This window comes from Arctopsyche grandis, chromosome 5 (assembly GCF_051622035.1).
Source record: "Arctopsyche grandis isolate Sample6627 chromosome 5, ASM5162203v2, whole genome shotgun sequence".
Lineage (NCBI taxonomy): Eukaryota > Metazoa > Arthropoda > Insecta > Trichoptera > Hydropsychidae > Arctopsyche > Arctopsyche grandis.
The window spans coordinates 19,809,583-19,829,558 of NC_135359.1; the positions used below are offsets into that span (position 1 = coordinate 19,809,583).

General features: G+C 34.1%; 2 protein-coding genes across 2 annotated transcripts in view; both read left to right on the top strand.

The window, feature by feature from the left end:
• Nucleotides 1–3,172: 3,172 nt before the first annotated feature.
• Nucleotides 3,173–5,398, top strand: RpS3 (ribosomal protein S3). Its single transcript, XM_077431345.1, has 4 exons — nt 3,173–3,364; nt 3,947–4,250; nt 4,485–4,705; nt 4,946–5,398. The coding sequence occupies exons 1-4, from the start codon at nt 3,335–3,337 to the stop codon at nt 5,111–5,113; spliced, it is 723 nt and encodes a 240-aa protein (XP_077287471.1). The 5' UTR covers nt 3,173–3,334; the 3' UTR covers nt 5,114–5,398.
• Nucleotides 5,399–11,490: 6,092 nt separating this feature from the next.
• The window catches only part of LOC143912184 (uncharacterized), a 62,204-nt gene continuing 53,718 nt past the window's right edge, over nt 11,491–19,976 (top strand). Inside the window, exons 1-2 of the mRNA XM_077431422.1 lie at nt 11,491–11,738; nt 16,824–16,930. Coding sequence (XP_077287548.1) covers nt 16,835–16,930 — 96 coding nt within the window. The 5' untranslated portion in view covers nt 11,491–11,738; nt 16,824–16,834. The remainder of the gene's footprint in view (nt 11,739–16,823; nt 16,931–19,976) is intronic.

Consider the following 19,976-nt stretch of genomic DNA (forward strand, 5'->3'; position numbering starts at 1 on the left):
CGCGCGACAGCCTGACAGCAGAGTAAATAACAATTTTTTCAAAGTATAGTCTTATTATTTAATTTTATAAGAAATTTAACGATTGATTTATGTTCCTTGCACTTTGTTTTATTATGAATAATATAAATTATTATTGAATTGTTCCATATCCTTACTATTTTCAAAAATGGGAATAGATCCCACGTAGATTCAGGTGAAGCATATATTTTGTAATATTGGATTTTACAATATTATAACTTATAGTAAATAATGTTTATTATTAGAATTTTTTTGTTGTTATTTTTTGCTTGTTTATTTATATGAACAAGAAATGGTGTTTTCAATGTACCATTTTGTTTTTGAATGTTTTCAACTTTTCAACAAGAAAACTAAACACAACAAGGCTTACGATGATTTCCAAACTCCTTCATTAAAAAACTAAAGGAAGGCATAATTAATTATTATATGGTGACTATTTTTTCTAAATTCAAAACCGGAAAATTTTTCCAAAATAATATTTCTTAATACTTCAATTATTAAAAACGTCAATGACAATTATAGAATTGTAAGAATCTCGTCATCGCCATCGAAACATCTAGTGCGACGTAGAATACATTTCTCACGCTCAACCATTGACGTCATCTCAAGTCGAAGAACACCTGCATCCATTAAACTAAATCGAGTGGAACGACGCCAAACATTCGAGCATATTCCACCCCAACAAACCAAGCAGAACGACACGAAGAACACCTGTATCCATTAAACTAAATCGAGTGGAACGACGCCAAACATTCGAGAAACGTCCACCCTGAACAACAAACCACATTCCTCGCATAACTCGCACACGTAAACACCACCTGCGACAAGTCACGTGGATCCCCAAAAACAATATAAAAGGAGGTCCACTCCAAACAACTTCAGTCGACCCACAACAACAAGAGTCGACACACAGCAGCAGACCAGTCAACAGGCAGCAGCCACCACGACAGCAGTCGACATCCAGCATCTGACCAGCTACCACTGCACTACCCTACGATGGAAGAACGCTTGCAACATAGCCGATTGCCGAGCCAGCAACACACTGCCATATCCAGAGACATCCGAACATAGCCGAATGCCGAGCCAGCAACACACTGCCATATCCAGAGACCTTCTGAACATAGCCGATTGCCGAGCCAGCAACACACTGCCATATCCAGAGACATCCGAACATAGCCGAATGCCGAGCCAGCAACACACTGCCATATCCAGAGACATCTGAACATAGCCGGATCCAGAGCAACGACACATTACAGATCCAGTGGCCATCACGACACCAAGTCAACAGCCAATAGCCGTCTCGAGAACACTACGATTCCAGCCGCTTCAACAACATATGTATACACTTGTATAGTCAAACAATAAAGTACCTTATTCAAACAAACAGCAGTATTAACTACTAAAACACAGACGAACTCGTCTATAATACATGGCGGACTGGTGGTGAAGAACACCTTCACAACTAGATCAGTCCCCATAGAATCATGGACAGTTCGCGTGCAAACATGTTGATGCCGTCCCTTAAATTTTTGTTACAAGGTTTATTTAATACTTAATTTCGGGGAAAAATGAATTCATTTTCTTGAATCCTCTTAAAAAATTCTACACAAGACTTGTTTAGGAAAAATTATGCAACGTGATTAGCAAACATTTTAAAAGTTCAACGCTTAATTACTGGACCATATATTGTTCATCAAATAAAGAAATAAATCGGTAGGTGCATTTGTTTTTGATAAACAAAGACACTATTACTAATAGATACTCTTAGATAAATGTATTGATTTTATTTCACGACTTACCAGAATAGGTACCCAAAAACCAGATAACCAGTACGAATGGTCACCTTAGATCATTAGAATCAGTGGTAATGCTGATCTTTTACAAAACCATCCAGACTATTAACAGTTGGGATGGTTTCGTAAATATCATAAATAACGGACCAATTCCAATACTAAGTCACAGCGAGCTTTATAACATTAAAAAAATATACAGCTCGTTTTATTTGTTTTTATTTATGTATATAATTTTAAATACAATAAATACACTGTGCACAGAATGCATTTTTTCTGAATAATTATTTGTTGAATTTTTTAGCGATGTACACATTAGACATACTTCTTGAAGGCTTTATCCACTACAATATTTTTAATCTTCTATTCAAGACATCCATTACATTAATAGATATACGTGATGATATAGCATCGTATGAAATCGTTAAATTCCGAACTAATTATTTGTTTGATTTTCTTACAATCTTATTGGCTACGTCCACACTACCGATATCTACACCCGATATTTACGAATTTTTCCATAACCAGTTCCTAAATAGCAACCACAACTGGATATGGAAAATTCAAAAATATCGGGTGTAGATATCGATTGTGTGGACGTAGCCATTACGTATTTCTACGATCCATGTAACAAGACGTATATTTCCAACGAAAACTTAGTTTGTATTTAAAAGCTTTTTAATCGTAGAATATGTAGTCTCTTCACTTTCTGTAAATAAAAAAAAAATTAGGTGTAAGCATGTTGTGGAGTGCAATTGCTTATTTTAAAGGTTATAAAATGTAAAATTTATATTACATGTGATCACCGGTATTAACTAAGGATTATGGCGTTCCGTGTGTCTCGTTAAAAATAAACTAATTTGTTAATCCACAATTTAGCCTAGTCGCTTCCTAATCTTCCACAGACGTTATTTCCGAGGTAAGGATCGATACCAGAGATACGGCGTCATGGACGACGTAATAAATCGTTATCCGTCTATTGGCAATAATAACTTTTTTGTCGGCCACTACAAGGTACTAGATCTAAATTTTAGATTTAAATAGATTTAATATATTTTACCATTTTATGATGCTTTAATAATCCTTATTTAGATATCTATATAGAAAATTTACTTTTGGAGTAGTAATTTTAGTCTTCGTTACCCCTATATTTTCTCATCTTTACGTGGGTATAGATAACTTAAATTTTAAAGTTAACAATAAAATTCATAACAGTTTAAAAATTCAAAATAACGTAGTTATACGGATAATATGTAACGTTGCTAAGTTTGTGAATAATTAAGTTAAAATTAAATGCATTTCACCAACTGTGAAAAACATTATTATATAATAAATTCTAAAAATTATTTATTTGCGATAGCTAGGTAGATAGATACGATTTGGCATAAATATTGACATTCTCTAAGCCGAAATAAAATATAAGTGCACATTGAATATTGCAGAGCGTGTGAAAACAGTGGTGTGTTGTTGGCAGCGCGCGACAGTGCTGCCTCTCTCGACAGCCAGCTCTTTCCCGGTCTGCAGCCATGGCGACCTCCATATCGAAGAAGCGGAAGGTAAATACTCTCGAACGAGGCGAAGCGCCCCGTCGCCGAGGGGGCGCCGCCCTCCGATGGGGGCTCACGAGCCGACCCGCGAGTTGGGGCTCCGCCACGGTGGCGGATGGCTCAGATGACTTCGGCCGCACAACCTCACCCTCGCTACGCTTTCGATATATCATTTATTATTAACAGTACAGAGTGGGCCCCTCGAGCCTAGCCTGTCGCTTCTCTTAGGGCTCCACCCCCTCATAGATTCGCACCCTTTAAATACCGGTGCGTCAGTCATTTGTTTGAAACTTAAATCTAACCTATAAACTGTACTGTCACTTGCATGCACTGTACTAGGCGTATACAATTTCGATATTTCTTTATATTAATTGTAAATGTTTTATAAGTGGAATTTAATTTGATTTTCTTGATATTTTTTCCCATTTATTTACATTTACGATGGTTTTTTTTTTTTCTTGAAATTAAATTTGGGCATTTTTATATTGGGATAATTGCTTACGGTTGTAAACACTCCACGTGTCTCGTGATTTATCTTTTTTTTTTTTATGTACACATTCCTTTCATTGAGTTTCTATATTATTTTTTCAGTTCGTTGGAGATGGAGTGTTCAACGCTGAACTCAACGAGTTCCTCACAAGAGAGTTGGCCGAGGATGGTTATTCCGGCGTGGAAGTACGCGTAACCCCAAACCGTACTGAAATCATTATCATGGCGACTCGCACCCAAAACGTGCTCGGAGAGAAAGGACGTCGCATCCGTGAACTCACCTCTGTTGTACAGAAGCGATTCAACTTCCCTGAAGGATCCATCGAATTGTACGCCGAAAAGGTTCCCACCCGTGGATTGTGCGCTATCGCTCAAGCGGAATCCCTCAGATACAAGCTCGTCGGAGGTAATTAAGTTATACACATTTCAGTTAAAATTTGCTCCACATTTAGCAGAGATTGTATTAAACGATTTTAACTCGGTCTAAGAAAATGTGGTAGATTGAAGTCACGTTGATTTGGGAATTTACTGTATATTTTCAGTTCTTTCCCAGTGTAAATTTGATACATTTAAATATTTTTAAAATTTGTAACTTAATTCAGTATTGTTCCATTTTGACGAATTCGATTGTTATTTTCAGGTTTGGCCGTGCGACGTGCCTGCTATGGAGTGTTGCGATTCATCATGGAATCCGGCGCTCTCGGATGCGAAGTTGTCGTATCTGGCAAACTTCGTGGTCAACGAGCTAAGAGCATGAAGTTCGTTGATGGAGTTATGATCCACTCCGGAGACCCGTGCTTAGAATACGTCGATACCGCCACCAGACACGTACTTTTACGTCAAGGTGTCCTCGGTATTAAGGTGAATAATATTAGCAATTTTTCATGGAACACGTCACATCACACAGAGATCGTTGTATCACTTGTAAAGCGGTCTAATAATATGTGGCATATAAATTTTTCTCTTTATGTATTTGTGGGTTTAATTTATAGTGTTTTGTCTTCATACATAAAAGGAATACATTATATGTTTTCAATACTTGCTGTCGGTTCAGTTTCTTATAAAGCTTTTTGGTGACGTTTCAATTTCGTCTTGTTCCAGGTCAAAATCATGTTGCAGCACGATCCGCTCGGCAAAAATGGACCGAAGCGGCCGCTTCCCAAAAACGTATCGGTACCGGAGCCCAAAGAGGAAATTTTACCTCTATTTCCAACAAGTGACATCAAGGATATGCCTATGACCATGCCCGTACCCATTCCCGTTCAGTAAATAGGCATTTTTTAATATGTAATATAAAAAAATATAAAACTATTTCGATAAACTTGAGTTTTATTTATATCAGTGGTTTAGACAGACTGCTTTTGTTCCTTTCTATATATGTAACTTCATTTATCGCTGTTAGATCTAACTAATGACTGAATTTGTAACAGGACATTTATTTACATATTAAATATTTCACTTCAAATAAAAGTGAGGATACACTATTTTTAAAGGTTTTGTATATTATTTAATTTAATAGCTGTTGGGCTACATATTAATACAATGTTGCATTCAAAACAAGGTAAATTTTTATTTAAATTGGCTTCAAATCAATACATCCAAGTTGAAATAGCTCAAATTATAAATAAATTTCGGAAAAAGGCCCCTGCCTATGATTAAAAGTCACTGACTGGTTACTGAATATTGAAATTTCAATGGGATATGAATTGCTGGTTCGGTGATTACTAGTCAAATGTGAACCAGTCACAAGACAACCGGTCGCTCTAGATCGGTCCCACGTGATCACCCGTCACACTAAAACTGGTCACACCCTAAAATCGGTCACGAGAAAACTGGTACTTTGACTAGTAGTCCGTTTACCGAATTGCTGGGTGCTCCAATTTTTCCGTACAGGATGTTTTCGAAAACAAACTTAACAGTAAGATTTTCGCAGACGCAATCTTTCCATGCACTGACTATTCTGGACACTGTTTACTCCATTGATAGCTGATAAGCTTGGATGCTTACCATCTAAACATTAACGCTATTTTTTTATTTAATAAAAATTATATAATCAGTATCCAGAATAGTCAGCGTATGGGAAAATATGTGCAAAGTTCATGTCTGGAAAAATCACAGAACCGAATTGCTGTACATATTAGAGAAACGTACATATGTACTGTTGTAACTCCTCCGTGTATTTACTTGGTATTGCTTTTCTTGTATATCAAATATGATTTTGTAATAAGTGTGAGTAGTATTTTTACTCTTCCATAGTTCGACCATCGTCCATTTGACCCATTTTGGTTTTTTTGCATTTGATGAAAACCACTAACCACATGGGCAACATGTCCCAATAGTATTTATTATACTTGAAAATTTTCAGTTTTGTTGACCTATATATAGGTACATGGTACATCCAATAAAACCAACCACTTCCTTTGAATGTGACAAGGGTAACCATTTACCCTGTTAGATTTGTCAGATTTTTATTTACACCTTATTAGCATGGACAATTCTGATAAAACAATTAAACACATTATCAAACGTTCCGTACTTTTGCAGTAAAATATATTTTAAACTACATATAATCGCAAATGTTCAATAATAAACATGTGGGTAAATATATTTAACATTGAGAATTTGAAAAATAAAACAGCACTGGATACAATTCAAGACAAAAATAAGCAATCTAAGTTTCAAAAGTTATCGATATATACAAGTTCTAGACATCATTTTATTTTGACAAGTTTTTGTTGTTAATATATATTAGCCAGCAGCATGGCTCAGTGGTTGCGTTTATGCTAAGCACTGAGGGATCACCAGGTTCGATTAAAAATAATTTATTTTGAATATAATCTGTAGCGCTGCTGGTCAGACAGATATTTGTGACTCCAAGTCTATCGTTTCCTATCAGAGTTAGCCAATTTATCTGATTTCATTGTTTGGAACGGTTCCGTCGTCAAATTGGCTAAGAACCATCCTAACCACTATGTCACTATTCGAATATTATTTGTCTCGTTAATTTCGAGGTTTTTAGTATCTCGAAATTCAGAGATTTATGCAATAAAAAAAAATGCTGCAATGTTTGTAATTGGCCAGGAAGACGCATTGGGGTATAACTGGAAATCGGAAAAATTGGCAAACTCTGATAGGAAACAATCGACCTGGAGTCACCAAGTCTGACCAGCAGCATTACAGATATACTCAGAATAAACTCTTTTCAATCGAGGTCAACTTACGGATCGAACCCGGCGCCTCAATGCAAGTGGTTTATCAGTAACAATGCAAGTGGATTTATCGCCGTTGTTAATAAAAATTGCAATTGTTCAGTTAATAATTTTTGTAGTATGGTAGCATTTTTTTTCAGTACTGTGCAATCTCTTGAAATTATAATTAAAACAAAAATAGCCTTGTAAAAAAAAGTTTTTTAAAAACAAACCTCTTTTTTAGTTTTGTAAATAATATTAAGATATATAAATTGTTATTTTGGATAAAAATACCAATAACTTTATTTTACTACCGCCGTCTATGTATAAAACTAAAGACTACACAGACGTCACCCAGATTTCAAATTTGCAAACTTAAAACGCGTCTTAAACGATATTTTATCTCTATCGTAATGGCGGAGGATCCATTTACTTATATTGATGACCAAAATGAGCAATATGGCAAAGTATGAAAACGATCGGATAAGAGGCAATTTTTTTCCTGAATTGTAATCGTAAGTGAAACGTAAAGGAGGTTTGTAATAATAAAAAAAATGTACTAAAAAGGACATTTGCTTCTCTACCATATAATGAAAAAGAGATTATTGTTAAGAGCCCAAAACCCACACCAATATTGAATATTCATTCAAAAACGAAAACATACCAAAGACATTTTAATAAATATATAAGAATAAAATAAAATTTAAATAAATAAATTGATTGTTTTTTTGGACAGAATCCCCTGGTTGAAAAATCGCAACACATTTTAAGTCTATTCTAGACCGTGTAAGATGTAATAAAAAAGTTCACAAATTTATTTACAATTTTATAGATCCCAAGCACATATTTTGTTACCTGGTAGCTGAATATTTTTACATACCTCTTCTTACTTTCACTTATGATTACTATTAAGGAAAAATTTTGCATCTTATCCGATCGTTTTCATACATTGCCATATTGCTAATTTTGGTCATCAATATAATTATATATCTGTAACTACAGTAGGTGTGTTAAATATAATTTCATCTGCCAGACTATGCCAGCATTAAAGTCACAGGAAACTAATACACAATTCGTCGAGATCGCCATGACAAGGCGTCTGAATTAGCAGGCAATTGCACAAGAGTGACAAAACGAGATAATCGTTTTTCGCGAAAAATACACAAAGTCACCGTAGCTCAATTATATTACGTCAAATATGATGCAAACTTCTCAATCTGAAAATGTGATCTTTACGCAACGAGAACGGATACATTCGTCGCGTACGCCAGATTTCGGACGTCGATACCAGCTCGTATCTCCTTGAGGTTCTACTGTGCAATTTTGAACCCAATCTGGCAGTCATTACTAATCTATAATAGTGGCGAACCATTCGCACATTGTCTTGAGAATTAATAACAGGAAAAAACAGTGATTAAAAACCGTTTATATTGAAATTTAGGAAAAGTAAGGGATATTGCACGTCTCGTCGTGCCATAGATATCTCTCGATCGTGAAACACTTGTTTGTTTTTAATGTTTTTGAAGATGCATCGTGTTTAGGTGATTTGTGTATTGTGCTCGTGCTTAAAATTGGTAGCCATTTTGTTTTCGTTTTACTGTGTGTGTGTGTGGCAAGTGTGAAAATCGCAAATAGCTAAATAATCGCTGTTCAGCAATCGATCTAAACCACGTTATCCAATTAAATATTTCTTTTATTCATATGATATAATATATAATGCGATCGTTGCACAATTGCACAGCGAGAAGAAAGTAGATCGTTGCAGTGACGCTGTGCTGAACAAGTGTGACCCAACCTCGGATATGTGTTACAATTAGTACTATACATATGTAGTTACATAGTTTTGTTCGGTTTATTTGATCAATGCTTACTATTCAGCTATTTGCTTTTTGAAAAAAACCCGGAAAATTTCTTATCCAAGAAAATTATTTTCAAATTTTATTTGTATGTAACTGGAGTCAAAAGATGTCTCTATAGTTTTTATTTTAACGAAACTCGACTATAAATCTAAATGGAATCATTCACACTGAGAGGACAGTTGCAAATTTTCATTTCGCGATTGGTAATGGTATTCGAGGGCACGGGGGCAGGGCAGGGGAAAATAGAGGAGGCTGAGAGCTAAAATATTTTATAAAATCCTCTGGATTGAGAATGTAAGCAAATGTTGATAATTAGAGTTATTTGTAAAGTAAGACCAGGCTATACGGATAGTCTTACGATAATTGAATTTGTAGGATTCAAATTTATATGCATGACTTCAATTAATGATAGGCGCGCGAGTGCCTTTTGTCTTTTTTTTGATTCGGATTTTGTTCAAAATTTTTTTAATACTTAACATCACTATAAATATAACATATAAATTATCAAGAAGATAAAAAATAATTTAAAAGGTCAAAATAAAATAATGAAATATTGTTTTAAGAAAATTAATATTTCCGGTTTACGAATTCTAGCCAAAACCATATCACTTCTAAGTTAGTACATAAAAAATATCATTTTTGACTTGCTATTCAAAAAGGAGTCGCCAAGTGTATCATAAATTTAAAATCAAAGATACAGTATGCCGAAAATATCATACTTATACCCGGGACTATTTCCGAATATTTATGTTCATTAACTTATAACTTACTGTTAACAATGAGAAGCTTCGTCACCTTCTGATTTTTCCGGAAACCTATTTTTTTTACTTGACAATTATTTGAATACACCAACCAGTGCTTCCACGCAATAATTATTCAAACAAAATATCGGTATTTTTGGAATCCTAGACGTAGCAAATGGCGTGATTAAATATGAAAATTCTATAAAATCTATGAAACAGATACGATTTAAATTATCAGGTATCCAAAAATTAAGTAACAAAATTGACAACTTGATGATGATTTAACACTTGATACACTTCTTGGACACAAAGACGACGATAATGAAGCTAAGGATAGGCGCTCGGGTTTATCTTTCCCCGGAAAGAGAGGTTGCCTATTTGTATTTGTAATATTTTAATATTTATAGTGATGTTAAGTATTTGTAATATTTATAGTGTTGTTAAGTATCAAAAAAAGCTATAGTGACATTACAGATATACTCCAGGGCGTCACTATAGGTTTTTTTTATTTGTTTTTTTATTTTATTTTTTTACTATAGCTAGGCATATATGTATATGTATACAAATCGGTGGCGTGTGGTGAAATTCTCTCTCTTTTTTGTCGTACAGCCTTACTTAATGTGCGCGAGCAGGATACAAGGGGAACAGCCTGTTCCTCTTGTATCCTGCTCGCGCACATTATGTAAGGCTGTACGACAAAAAAGAGAGAGAATTTCACGGCATGCCACTGATACATATGCATATATATATACGTACATATGTACATATTTAAGTTTCATTATCGAATTCTGTTTTTTTTATTATTTCTTATATTCCTCAAATACATATGTAAAGGCATGGATTGGTTACATCCAAAATTTTTTTTTTTAATAAATTGTTTTAATATGATATGTACAGTCATATAATAATGACATAAGATAAGCATTGCATGTATGTATTTATATTATATAGGTAGATGTGGACTAAAAAGGTTTTTTCCCAAATTAAAGAAATTATACTTTAATAAAGAAAACACATATTTTATTACTTCATTTATGATTTTAGCTATCGATTGCAGATAGGCATATTCACCTGTTGCCAGGGGCATTAACTAGATTTCTATTAACTTGGATTTGTTTAAAATATGCTGATCCGGTTGAGGGATTGATACATTTGAGATCGTAACGTGTTCTATTATTGTATTTGTTTTATACTTAAGGCTAGTTTTTATTTTTTTATTATGTTTTATTTTATTTTCATCTTATTGTATCCTTTTTTATTTTTTTGTTTACCCATAATGACGACTTGGAACTACATACTTTGTAATGTCACTATGGCAAACTTGTAATAAATAAATAAATATAATATGTATGTTTTTAAAGTAGCACAGGTGAAAATAATTTTAAAAAGTTGTCACGTTAAATTTTAAAGCGTACCACAGAAAATCTTTCGCGTGCCAAACTTGAAACGCGTGCCATCTATTTGGCAAAGTTGATAGTGTCATACGACTTTTATTAACATATGAAACTTAGGATATCCTTCTCCTATGTATTTTTAATATTTAAATATACACTGCTGTCCCATCGAGTGACCTTACTCACGTCGACCCATTGTTCCCTTTATGACCCACATAACGTTTCGCACAAAGAAAGCTAAACGGTACCATAGATACGACAGACCACTCAAATTAATAAAATATTCCACGTGCGTACATTGGATTTCGTCAGATTAGTCAATACAAAGGCATTTCACAACACGATGTCGCACCGCTTTTTAGGGCAAAATCGGGGATCGGGACAGATTTGGCTTGCCGATCACGAATTGCCATTGAATGTACCGTTCTGGACGACAATGGCGGACGACGACCTGATGATACTATTCTATCTCGTCGTTTCCTACGGCGAGCATGTCCTTACCGCGCACCAAAATAGTCCCGAAGCTGACTCACTCGGTCCAGTTGAAAGTCGTCCAGCTCCGGCGACTCGCTGGAGCTCCATAGTCGTGGAACCATCGAAGTGTTCTATTCGAGTGCAGCCGGATGCGGAAGTTGCATCTCAATTAAAATTGCTAATGGTCGACTTGCACTTTTCATCGCTTCGTTCAATTTGACCCTGATTTTTTTAAGGTAAAGTATACAGTCCTTCAATTTATGCGATTTCACACTAACCCGCTCGGTCAAGAATACGATTAAATTCAAGGTTATGAATATCCTTAAATATTAATGCGCCGCAGCGTCAAAACAATTATCTTGACTGCAAAAAGGGAACGTGACGGATGTACAAATCTTTCGATTCAAACATAGAAACTTGTGATTTATTTACGTGCATATTAACATTGCTTAAATATATTGAGAATTTGCAATATTTTTCAATATATGTATGTACATAAGTAATTAAATTAAATTTGATGCAGCCCAATTTCACCATAAAACGTGTGCACACACACAATTTGTACGTACTTTCATAATTACTGCTGAAATACATTATATGTATGTATGTATGTATGTACGTTGCATCTCTCACTTTTGGTTTTCGTCATAATTAAGCGTTTGAATCGCGATTTTATATTTAAAAACGAACACTTTCGGCAATCAATAACATTGCGTAGAAATTTAAATTATTATTTTAGCGATCGGAGAAATTCTAGAAAAGTGTAATACGATGATGATAATACTGGATGTGACGTGACCGCTTTTGTGAAAATTTACCATTTATATTAGTTATTTTATAGATTATAATCAGTGACATAAATTATTAAGAAATGGTCGACGTTGAAAGTGTGCATGGGATTTTATGTATTTAAAGAGAAAATTAACAACCGTATCAAAGTTGACGAAAGTTTATTGGTCGGATAAAATTTTGCTAAATATTATAAACAATTTTTTCATTAACATTTTAATTTTATTAATACTTGATCAGCATTCATGGAATACGTATATTTACAAGTATTTAATATTATATAAATCGGCCACAAAACAGACGAATTTCATATTTAAAGTAATATTTTTTTCATTTGTTAATAGTTTTTATTCAAATGTTTTTTTTTCATCAGTACTAATTTCTTCTATACGTTTCCATCAAATGTAAATAATATTTTATTTTATTTTATATTTAAATTAAATATGTTTGATATAAATATTTGTATTACATATTATATATGTGTACATATGTATTATATATGAAATTATACTAAAATTTTTGAATTACTAACAGTGTATAGTATACACAAAAATGCTTAGGAGGGTTTCCATGCTACACATTACTTATGTAGTATATTTTCATAATGAAGTATTTTGTGGCCCAGATACAAATACGATGTTTATCTTACCTTAATAAATACAAAATCAAATAAATACAAAATCATATTGGCTCAATCATAACACATATAACAACAAAAAACACATATGTAGAAGTCTGTAATAACACTAAGATTTTACACCAGATAGATATGCCAAGGATATGAAAGTTCTTACTGAAAGTATTTTATTACGTTAACTACAATTTAGAAACCTTTCGTCCAATTTTTCACAAGTGCATTTAACTTCTGTTTTTTCTTTTTAAATATATTTACCATGGTGACAATACAGGTTTCTCCAAGGCGACACCTATGGCTAAAGCTGTACTTATGAATAAAGCCCGGACCCAGAGGGTGCCGCGTATTGTTCACATTTATTTATTTATTCACAAATTTGCCATAGTGACTTTATAGATCAACTCCAAGTCGTCACTATGAAATGTTGTAAATGCATTGTTAAAGGTTTGCCGAACCTTTTTTACAAAGGATTTACAACAATGGAACAATGAGCGGCACCTTGGCTATCCTACCTCTACTTATGAACTAGAAGTGACAAATAGAGGGTAGGTGGCCATGATATCAGATAAATTGGCAAACTCTGATAGGTAACAATCGATATCCAAGGTCACATAACACCACTGGGCCAGGGCTTGAACCCGTAGCCTCTTAGTTGTTAGCATTATACCGTATACGCTAACCACCGCGCAATGTTGCTGGTTTGTTATAACAAAAAACTCTTTCTATCTGATAACTTTGCTAATGGCTATATATGTACATATCAGTGGCGTGCCGTAAAAATCAAACAGCCTTACTTACGGGTGAACGAGCAGGATACAAGGTGACTCGGTAAAACGTCACCTAGTCCCCTTGTATCCTGCTCGCATACGTGTAAGAAAGGCTGTGCGATATAAACAAGGAGATTTCCAAGGCACGCCAAGCCACTGGTACATACATATATTTGTATATTCATAAAATACATTAAAAATTAAATTTTAGATGCATTCATAATATACATATACAGAGCAAAGACATCATTTATTTCAAATTTAATATTCATCAGCTTCAAAACAAACTTATTATTAAGAAATGCAAACATACTGGTCAGACTTAGATATTTGTGGGATAACACTAATCTATACAAATTCATATTTATATATAAATTTATAATTACGTATAAAAATTTGATCATTGTTGTCGATTTGAAACAACCTGTTATGGCACCTATGGTGAAAATAAAAAAAAGTCAAATTACCTCAATATTCTTAGTATTTATTACATTCTAGAGCCTTCTACTATATCTGTTTTCATTTTAAGCCCTTGCCCGCGGATGACCGCAATAGGAGTCATGTATAAAATACCAGAAGGCAGAATGGCGTAACTCACTGTGTAAACAAAATATTCACTATTTAAAAAAGTGTCAGTTGATATTGTATTCGGTCTTTTTAGTGATTTACAAATTCACTAAAAAGTATCGTGGGAAAGCGGTTAGGGGCGAAAACACACTAAGAGACAAGCGACGCGTATATTTTTTAAATAATTTTTTTAATGTAAAAAAAAAACGCTAACACGCATAACCTTATCAGCGGCACCCAGTTCACCCCTTTTTAGTTTTCGGTGAAATTAAAACGTGTTTTCGGTGATATTAAAACCATGTATTGACATAGGTTTGATAGTGATCGATAACGGTAATATATTTGAAGAAATATTGGAGAAACTTGCCGAAATAATAAAATCGCACGAATTTTCAATGTTCTGGGAACGCTCTTAAAATACTACTAAAGGTACGAGCGCGCTAGGCGACAGTGCGCTGCAGCGACGCAGTGCAGCACACCATAATTGGTACATAAGGCGACATATTCGTAGTGCGTTCTATTTCATACAATTTCATAAAAACAATATTTGGCCGCGAAGCGTCGCTGCAGTGCAGTGCCACCTAGTGCGATCTAAGCTTAAAGACTAAAAAAAAAACACGTGTGCCTAACACCTCTTGGTGTGCTTTCGCCCTAACATTTTATTTTATTTTATTCATATATTTATACCAGAAAGGCCTAACAGGTAAACGCCAATGCGCCTTCCTAGCCAATAACAATTACACATCCACATATACATATATACATACACAGATATATACACGTACACATATATACATATGCATATACATACATACACCAATACTATTATATTTTAAAAATCCTATCTTTTAACAATATTTCTGTGAGGCGACGACTTGCTGATGCTACATTCTTCTTTAAGCTCATAAATGGTTTCCTTGATTGTTCTGATTTACTGAATAAGGTTGATTTCAGGATTCCAGTTAGGTATTCTAGACACGTTGCAATCTTTTCACTTAATCCTTTCAATACTAATTCCCAAAAATATTCTTATCTGCAGCGTGTGTAACGGGGAGCTGAATGAGGTTGATCGTTCGGTATTTCCCTACATCAATTCAGGATTACCATCAAGAGAATCTTGACCGATTGATCCATTTCTTCTTCTATTCTATTTTATAACATTTTTCCAATATTTTAACACTTTAATTTAGTTATGCAATGTGCTATTTTAAATGCCGGTTTTAGGGGGTGGCTGGGTCGGGCGGTACCCGAGGGTGCCAAATAAGTTAAGGCGCCGCTCGATGCGCCAAAAGCGCTTTAAAATTAAAATTACAGCGCCAAAGGCCCTACATTTGTGTTAAGGCAAATTCTATTCAAACAATCTACTGGAAAAAGCCAATCTTCAAATTAAGCTCACCGCGAGTATTATTAGCAATGAACTTATCAATTTAAAAGCCTTTCATTCATTGTATTAAATTTTATAAAACGGGACAATTTGCAAGAATTATACCCAAACATTTGGGTTTCTATGCTTTTGCTGACACTGTCTGAAACTGTAGCAAGGTCCCAAGGCCGGGAAAAAGGAGGATGGTAATCCAATTTTTTATAATTTTTTTCTAAGGGTGTTTAGAAAAAATTGCCTGAGGGCGCCATTGGGTGTAAGGCCGGCACTGGCTATTTAGTCATGTTATTAGCTTTTATTCTTTTCCCTTTCATTTTTTTATCTTGTATTTATCTTTTTCATTTGTTTATCTTTGTAAAAATCTGTAATTGGACTCGGATGCTATATATATTATATGTATATATTTACTCTTTGTTTTTATGCATGTCTACATCTTGTTGTCTGTTGATTTTTCAATAAATAAAATAAAATAAAATAAAAATAAAAATACACAAGAACACACACGCATATGTATATATGTATATATATATATATATATAAAGATAAACAAACATACATACGCATTATGCTAAATATATGCAGATGGAGCATGACCAATACGTATTTATGTACGTACATATGTACGATATGTATTGGCTGATGTGACAAATTGGAGAAACTTAAATAGCCTCATTGTTCGGAATGACGGAAAACATAAAATGCATGTCGAACATTGAAACATAAATGTTAGCGAAACGCCTTAAAGTGAGACCCTCCTGTATACACACTTTATACAATTTCTATTGCGATATATCAAATTGTCGATTTCGCAACGGCAGACGACGGATGTGGCGCGCGAAAATCGGGAAAATCCGGGAAACGCTCTTCGTCGCGCTCATAATTTATTTTGACGATTCAATTAGGCGAATTGTGGCGTGGCATTGCGCATGTGCGATAGTCGATTTCCGGTCGAATTACTATACGGCTCGAATTTGACGTAACGAACGAGCGAACGGAGCGCGCGCGCGCTTTTTGATTTCTTCAGTTTCCGCGCAACACTTACCAGAGGCAGACTTGTCGCCGCAAAACCATCGATTAAAAATATAAACAAATGTAGTTTTGGAATGTGTGACGACGAAGTGACGGTTTGGTGACGATTCGATGGCTATTTAGTGACCGTTTGCCCCCCCTTTTTGTCGGATAGGAAACGTCGAGATGGACGATCGGGGACTCGGCCTGGCCGAGTACAGGAGGAACAGGCTGCTGAAATTCTTCACCAATCGATGGGCTTCGGAAGGATACAACTTTCAGGTCAGTGGAAAATTTTTATGTGTGTTTTTTTTTTATTATTAAATCTTATTGAAGTGAATGGTGTTTCGAATTTGGAGTTTTTATAGAGGTATAGAGTGTAAACTGCATTCCACACCTACAGTGGGTGCACCGTTCGATATGACGCACCTTTCAACTAAATAAATTTTGCATGTTATACATTATTATATTTTGCGATTATTGTATATGTACATTAGATTGTTTTCAAACGAATAAGTTTTTTTATACCTATACGTACAATTTTGCTAGAATCAAATTGTTGGGAATTTTCGATACGTGTATAATTTTTATTGTGTCGTAAAATTAGCATAGCATGTATTTTTATTATTGATTGGAATTTAAAACTATGGGTGTTGCATTTTTTTATGCTGTTTGTTTTTAAATTTTAATACGAAGCATTGTGATGTCGTATATTATTGAATTTTGATTGTTTAATTAGCATTTTAAAATTTTGTATCTGTACGACAACGTAAAATATGTATGTAGGTTATGTGGATTTTTTAATACGAAAAATAGCATCACTGCTGGAACATTTAACATAATTTTTAGAGAATTAACATATGTATGTATATGTAACTATTTTTTTTTCTTTTTAAATACGGTTTTCTTCGAAGTCAACGTTGAATATTTTGTTGATGTTTTTTATTGAAAACAGGTACATTTTACGTTTGTTAATATCATAAACAGAACCGTGTGAAATGGGAGGGGGTCAAAATTGAATGCGAATTTTAAACGAATTTAATGATTTACCAAAAATTTTATGTGAAATGATAAATGGAATTCAATTTTGCATGCCTTTGAATGAAAATTTTGGACCATTTAGAAGGACTTAGATTAATTAAATGATTCAATTCGACGGTAAATCATAAGAATATGAAGATAGTATATATGTATGTATGTAGAGTTTTCTCGAGTATTCCAGTAACCGCAGCATCAGCTGAAAGATTTTTCAGTAAATTTTAAATGGTCGAAAGTTATTTAGGGTTTTCAATGGCACAGGACAGACTGAATCGACCAGCACAGGCAAGTTCTAGGCCTCCCATGGTGAAAAATCCGCAGGGGCTCGTTATTTCTCCAACATTTCTTCAAATATGGAAATCACCGTTATCGAGCACTATCAAGTCAATACAACGATTTAAGCCTGGGTGCAATAGCATAGATTAGGGCGAAAACACACTGAATTGTACGTGACGCGCACGTTCTTGGCTTCCCGTGGTGAAAAAGTTTTTTTCGATAAGTTTCTCCAATATTTCTTGAAATATGGGAATCATCCTTATCGATAACTATCAAACTTATGTCAATACAAGGATTTAAGAATGGGTGCCATATGTTTATTAGATGCAAAATAGCAAAACTATCGAAAAAAAAAACACGTACCACGTGCCTCTCTGTATGTCTGCGCCCTTGGTAATTTGTGTATATTTTCTATTTCAAAGCAATAAATTCTTAGATTTATTGCTTTAAAGACTTTTTGAGATAAATTTTTAATATAAAAATATTTTGAAATTCTAAATATTAATTTCGGTAATCACGTTCCTCTATTTGCATCGTATTTAAAACGAATACGGCCCTGATTAATTAATTAATCAATTTTATTGAACGCGTGACAGTTTTGATCATCTAATTTCAATAATTAAGGTCAATTAAAAGTCCTTACTTTACAATATTAAATCACAATACAATATAAATTATACTGGTCTTAGCAATCTACGTATTACGAAAGGGTTATTTATATTTTAGCATTCGAATGAATCATTAGATAAGTACCCACTAAATATATTGCCTATGTTGAATGGCGATTAAATCATCGTGAAACATACGGGTCTACTTACATATAAGGGTATGTCGATGAGTCGGACTTTATTTTTCGAGTTAACCAATTGCCGATTCATCATACATATGCATATATGTATGTACATATGTATTTTATAGTTAATGATCGTGAAAGTCAAACGGCGTTTTCGGCTTAATTAATAACCCGTTGACCGACAGCGGCACTTTCCTCCAAATAATCAATACCCGTGAAAAAAAATGCAATCGTTTAATTTGTTTTGATGTTTTCATAACGCGAAAGGTCAACGTTTGCTTTACATCATATAAGAGTACATTTATGTATTGTATATGTACATTATTTTTTATGCGTTTGTACATACATTAAAACTTTCATTTCAACTCTCTCGAATGATCGTTATTACATCCTTCATCTATGTATAACGCGTATTTTTATTACCTGATTTAATTCCGTATCACTTCTGACGTTACCCATATACGATGTTAAATTGATGAATAAATGTCGTTTAATGTCGGATTGATCGCCACAGCGGGTGTTGGGATTGGAAAATATATACGGCATAAAAATAATAATTACATTCGTATTTCTTTTAAAATTGAAATATATACGCATATATCAATACATTCGTACATGACAAACTTTTCTTTTCATTTACAAAGTAACGATGAAAAATTGATTTTTAATTTGAACAAACATATTCCGGACTGCCATGCAATTAAGATTTTACATGTTGCGAAATTGAAAATGAAATTTGTAACGCGCCGAATAATTTTCCATTATCATCGTGACTGTCAAACTGGGACCGCAAGATTGCTTCTAATTAACCGAAAGATTTCACTGATCGTTTGCAAATGTATAACCCAGATATTCATTGTATAATTTTTCAGTGAAAGACCGATGAACCGGAACGCTTCAGTTGCGCAATCGCGATTTCAATGCAAACGCGTGAGAAATGAAAATCTACATAGACGCGTATGTTTGTATGCATGTGTAATAATAATGTGTTTTTCAAAGAAGACAAACAATCCACAGAATGTCTATAAATCGAATCTCACTTCCTCTATTAAACGAATCTGGTGGATAATTTCGAACGCTCTACATAATACATCCAATAATGGGTATGAGAGCACTTAACGAATCGTGTGCTTAGGTATACAATTTTTTAAAGAGTTCGCAATAGAAAAAATACTTTTAGTGATTGGTATGCGGTTTGTACTGGAACACGTTTTCTTTATC

Excerpts from the sequence above, each read along its gene's own strand:
- RpS3 (XM_077431345.1), top strand. The coding sequence starts at position 3,335 with ATGGCGACCTCCATATCGAAGAAGCGGAAG. Across the intron at positions 3,365-3,946 it reads CCATATCGAAGAAGCGGAAG|TTCGTTGGAGATGGAGTGTT; the intron begins GTAAATACTCTC and ends TTATTTTTTCAG. Across the intron at positions 4,251-4,484 it reads CAGATACAAGCTCGTCGGAG|GTTTGGCCGTGCGACGTGCC; the intron begins GTAATTAAGTTA and ends TGTTATTTTCAG.